Raw genomic sequence first — 3,827 nt, 5'->3', positions numbered from 1 at the left:
CTTAAGCCAAATAAGAGATTTTCTACTACTTCCAAATTGTCTGCTATTCTAATTTATATATATATATATATATATATTCTTTTATTTATATGTGCTCCTAAGCTACTATTTATTAATTATTGACGTCATTAATTAGGAATTGCGGAGGAACGGTTGTTTCGCCTCACCGGGCAAAGACCAACTGGTGACTCATCAGCTGACGCAGCACTTGCCACGTTGCAGTTGGATCCACATTCCACACACACCTATTGAATTTTTTTATATTATTATTATTATTTTCAATTTTTATTAAATTTGTGCTTTATAAATATTTATATGTTCTCAAAAAAGACTTGTTAAAGGTTAACGGATCGAAATTAATTAATTTATATAGCATTTGGAATTTCTTTTTAATTGCATCAACCATATTTAAAATTAGTGACAAAGGAAAAAGAGTAATACTTATATTATTTCTGCCATAATACTACATCAATTTTTTAATTTTTTTGGGTTTAAAAGAGATCTATAATATATATATATATATATAGAAAGCAAAGAATAATAACACTGATAATTTTGTTTTGTTTCTTTCATAAGTCCAATTTCCAGAGAAAGGGTTAGGGAAAATTGATTTGTAAAATGCTCTTTGCATCTGTCAAAAAAGCGTCACATCTAAGAGCATAGTATTCCAAACAGGAAATCTAGCTATTGCCCTTACACCACGCAAAAAGCTTGTGAAAGTTGACAAAGCAAATTCAGTTGTAATGGCTACCATTGGAGAATCTTCGACTCGCATCAAAATTTGATGACTTGGTGATGAAGCATAGCAGTTAAAAAAGCTTTGCTTTTTCAGTTTACCCAACAAGAAAATATTAAATGAGGAGTCATTGTTTCATGTAATATCCGTGCCATGATGGAAGCTTTAACAAAACTCAGAATCTCTCTGCTTGGACTTCTGAAACCCCCACATCCATTTTCATGATAAACTGGTGATTCCATGACAGCTGATTTAATTGCCACTACTCCATTACCATATATATATACATGACATGATACATTGAATTCTCTCCTGGGATATCAAAATCACAAAAAAGTGTGTGAAAAATATATAATATATATGCTTCTGTGCCCTTCTGAAAGTTTCCACTGCCCGTTTTTGATTTGCCGACACAAAAGGAGCATCATCCAGCTAAGCTACGCTCCAAGATACACTTCTTATTGCATACACAGCTAAGACCCAACCATATACATTTGCCCTTCAAAACACATATGGTGACAGTAAATGTATTCATCAACCAGAATTCACTTCACTTCTTTCTACACAAGAAACAGAACCAATTTACATGTGACTAAAGTAGTGTTAGCGAAAAGTTGTTTTGGAATTCATACAGATCACGCATATCTACTGTTTGTCAAAAGATTCAGATCCTATTTGAAGAACTTCATTCTTTACTATTCCTGGTTGCAGACTGCAAAAACAGGCCATGTTAATAAGTATGACAAAATTAAACATGACCGAGCACCATTCAAGCGTTCCAATACACAAAGAGGAGGTGATTCAGTGACTAATTCAGATTGGATATCAGATCCCCCATCAAAAAGAGTTTTAAACGACTTGATTAAAACATCAAACTTTATTCAACTGAAGCACAAAGATTGTACATAGTATGGGAAGCCAAAAACATATAACAGTTTTACAATCCAGAATAATGCTATTTTCTGCTTTTTCTTCCACTTTACCATAGATTGTACATGGTATGGGAAACCAAAAACACATAAAAGTTTACAATCCAGAATAATGCTATTTTCTGCTTTTTTGTTCCACTTTAAACATGGTTAAACAATTTAATTTGAATGCAAGCACTTTAATATTCTCTTTTAAGCCTAATGCAAGCTGACAAAGAAATAATATTCACATCATCAAACCAGCATTATAAACCTGAACACCAACATTAGGCACCCAATGCAATCTAAGATCTCAAATTTCATCTTATTAACAATGGGACAGCTCAATTTTTTTACATATACTTTTAAACAAAAGGATCGCTCACTGCTTGACGAGCATTGTTTATGATAATGTAACATTAGCTAAAATTACAAATTACCAAGGAGGATTAGAACCCTCTCGTACAGAAGGGGACCTTGAAGACATACTACCATCTCTCCCAAGCCTTGACACACTTCTTCCACCCTTTGGAGTAGCAAGGCCCGAACTTGCACCCCGGTAACTGGCACGAAGAGTTTCATCAACAGAAGCTGAAGACTTGGCAATTGCATTCCTTACAAACTTCTGGGCAGCAGGTGAAAGAGTCCGCACGCTTGGACTGGCACTGCCCCCTCTAACAGGAGATGGTAGTGGTGGCTTCTGAAACATTTTTGACCTCTCCCTCAGTTTTCGTGCAGCGTCCCTTGACAGTGAATGAGCCTTCTCATCTCTTGCAGGTGGGCATGGGATCCTATAATGAGGACCATCACCACTACCACCAATATCTATCGGTGTGTCTTCAGGCTCCAATCGCAATGGTGTTCCTTCAATTTCACCCCAAGTAATGAATGGTGATTCATCAACACCAGGAGCAGGTGATGGAGTCTTAACAAAACTATAACCATTATCAGCCTTCTTTGCCGATTCTACATAGAATGGATTTGGAGTTCTCCTCAAATCATCCAAATCATACCTCTTTGACTTATCACCATCTCTATCCAACATAGGCATTGGGGTTGCACCAGCAATAGGAGTATAAAGTACTTCCAAAGTACCATCATCTTTCGGCCTACAATCCATCATCTTACCATGAAACCTTGTATTGGAACGACTAATCTCCTTCTCCAAAGCCTTCATCCTAACAGCAAGTTCCTCCTCTGTCAATGGAGCTTCACCCCTATCAGTAGGATGGTACATCAACAAATTCTTTGCAGTATATTTCCAACCTTCCAATGTACTGGGAGGCTGATAGGATGTCCCATACCCATCTGTAATCCTATCCCTCTTAGAATCCTCAATTGCCTGAACTTGTTCCTTTTCACCTTCAGTCAAATACCCAAATCGTTCTTTCCTCTTCCTATTCACTTTCTCTATAATTTTCGAAAAACTATGATTGTCCTCACTCGTGTACCGCCTAAAAAACTGGTCCAGCGTCAGAGAATCGTCGACGCCGCCACCAGCATCATCGTCTCTTCCGTCACCAGCCTCATCTGATATAACCATACCCGAAACACCTGGTGTTCTCGGGGTTTTACCGTCTAATTCATCGAAGGGAGTGAAATTACGCATGAAAGTAGAACCGGGTGTTTGGGTTTTACCATCAGGGTTCGGTTTGCTTACCTTCTTGTTGGCACGGCGCTCGATGATCTTTAACTGCGCATCGCGGATTTGAACTGGGTCGCCCGTCTTGATCGCTTCGAGCCAATCGAGTCGGTCCCTGAGCTTTGAGATGTCGGGGAAGAAGTCCCGCTCGATAATCTGCTCGATGGCAGCGACGTAGGTGTCTTCGTCGAGGACCGCGGGTTGGCTTCTAGGGTTTGTCTGCGAGGTTGGGGGCGTACGATCAGCGCTTCGGACGGCATTTTCGGAAACTGTGGAAGGTGAAGGGGATGAGAGATGGCGCGGAGACTGACCCGGAGATAGAAGCATTCTTCTTCGATTGCTAGGGGTAGGGTTTCGGTGAAAGCGGAATTGGAATTGGAATTGGAATTGAATTGAAGTTTCTGTAAACAATCGCAAAGAATGAGGGCTAGGGTTAAGCCCTTCTTTCTCGCAGCGTTTGGGTACTAATCTTGAAAAGCACGTGCGATATGTATACGTTTTGACGATGTCGGCGTATACAACTAGCCAAACCAAACGCGTC

The 3,827-nt window shown here is 39.3% G+C and overlaps 1 protein-coding gene across 1 annotated transcript; it reads right to left on the bottom strand.

Moving 5' to 3' along the window:
• Window positions 1-1,943: 1,943 nt before the first annotated feature.
• LOC107416985 (uncharacterized) lies at window positions 1,944-3,827 on the bottom strand. The gene has a single exon (XM_016025537.4). The coding sequence runs from the start codon at window positions 3,611-3,613 to the stop codon at window positions 2,081-2,083; it is 1,533 nt and encodes a 510-aa protein (XP_015881023.3). The 5' UTR covers window positions 3,614-3,827; the 3' UTR covers window positions 1,944-2,080.

This window comes from Ziziphus jujuba, chromosome 4 (genome assembly GCF_031755915.1).
Source record: "Ziziphus jujuba cultivar Dongzao chromosome 4, ASM3175591v1".
NCBI lineage: Eukaryota > Viridiplantae > Streptophyta > Magnoliopsida > Rosales > Rhamnaceae > Ziziphus > Ziziphus jujuba.
This window is presented reverse-complemented; position numbering and strand designations above follow the sequence as displayed.

Coding starts and splice junctions, on each gene's coding strand:
- LOC107416985 (XM_016025537.4), bottom strand. CDS start 3,613: ATGCTTCTATCTCCGGGTCAGTCTCCGCGCCATCTCTCATCCCCTTCA.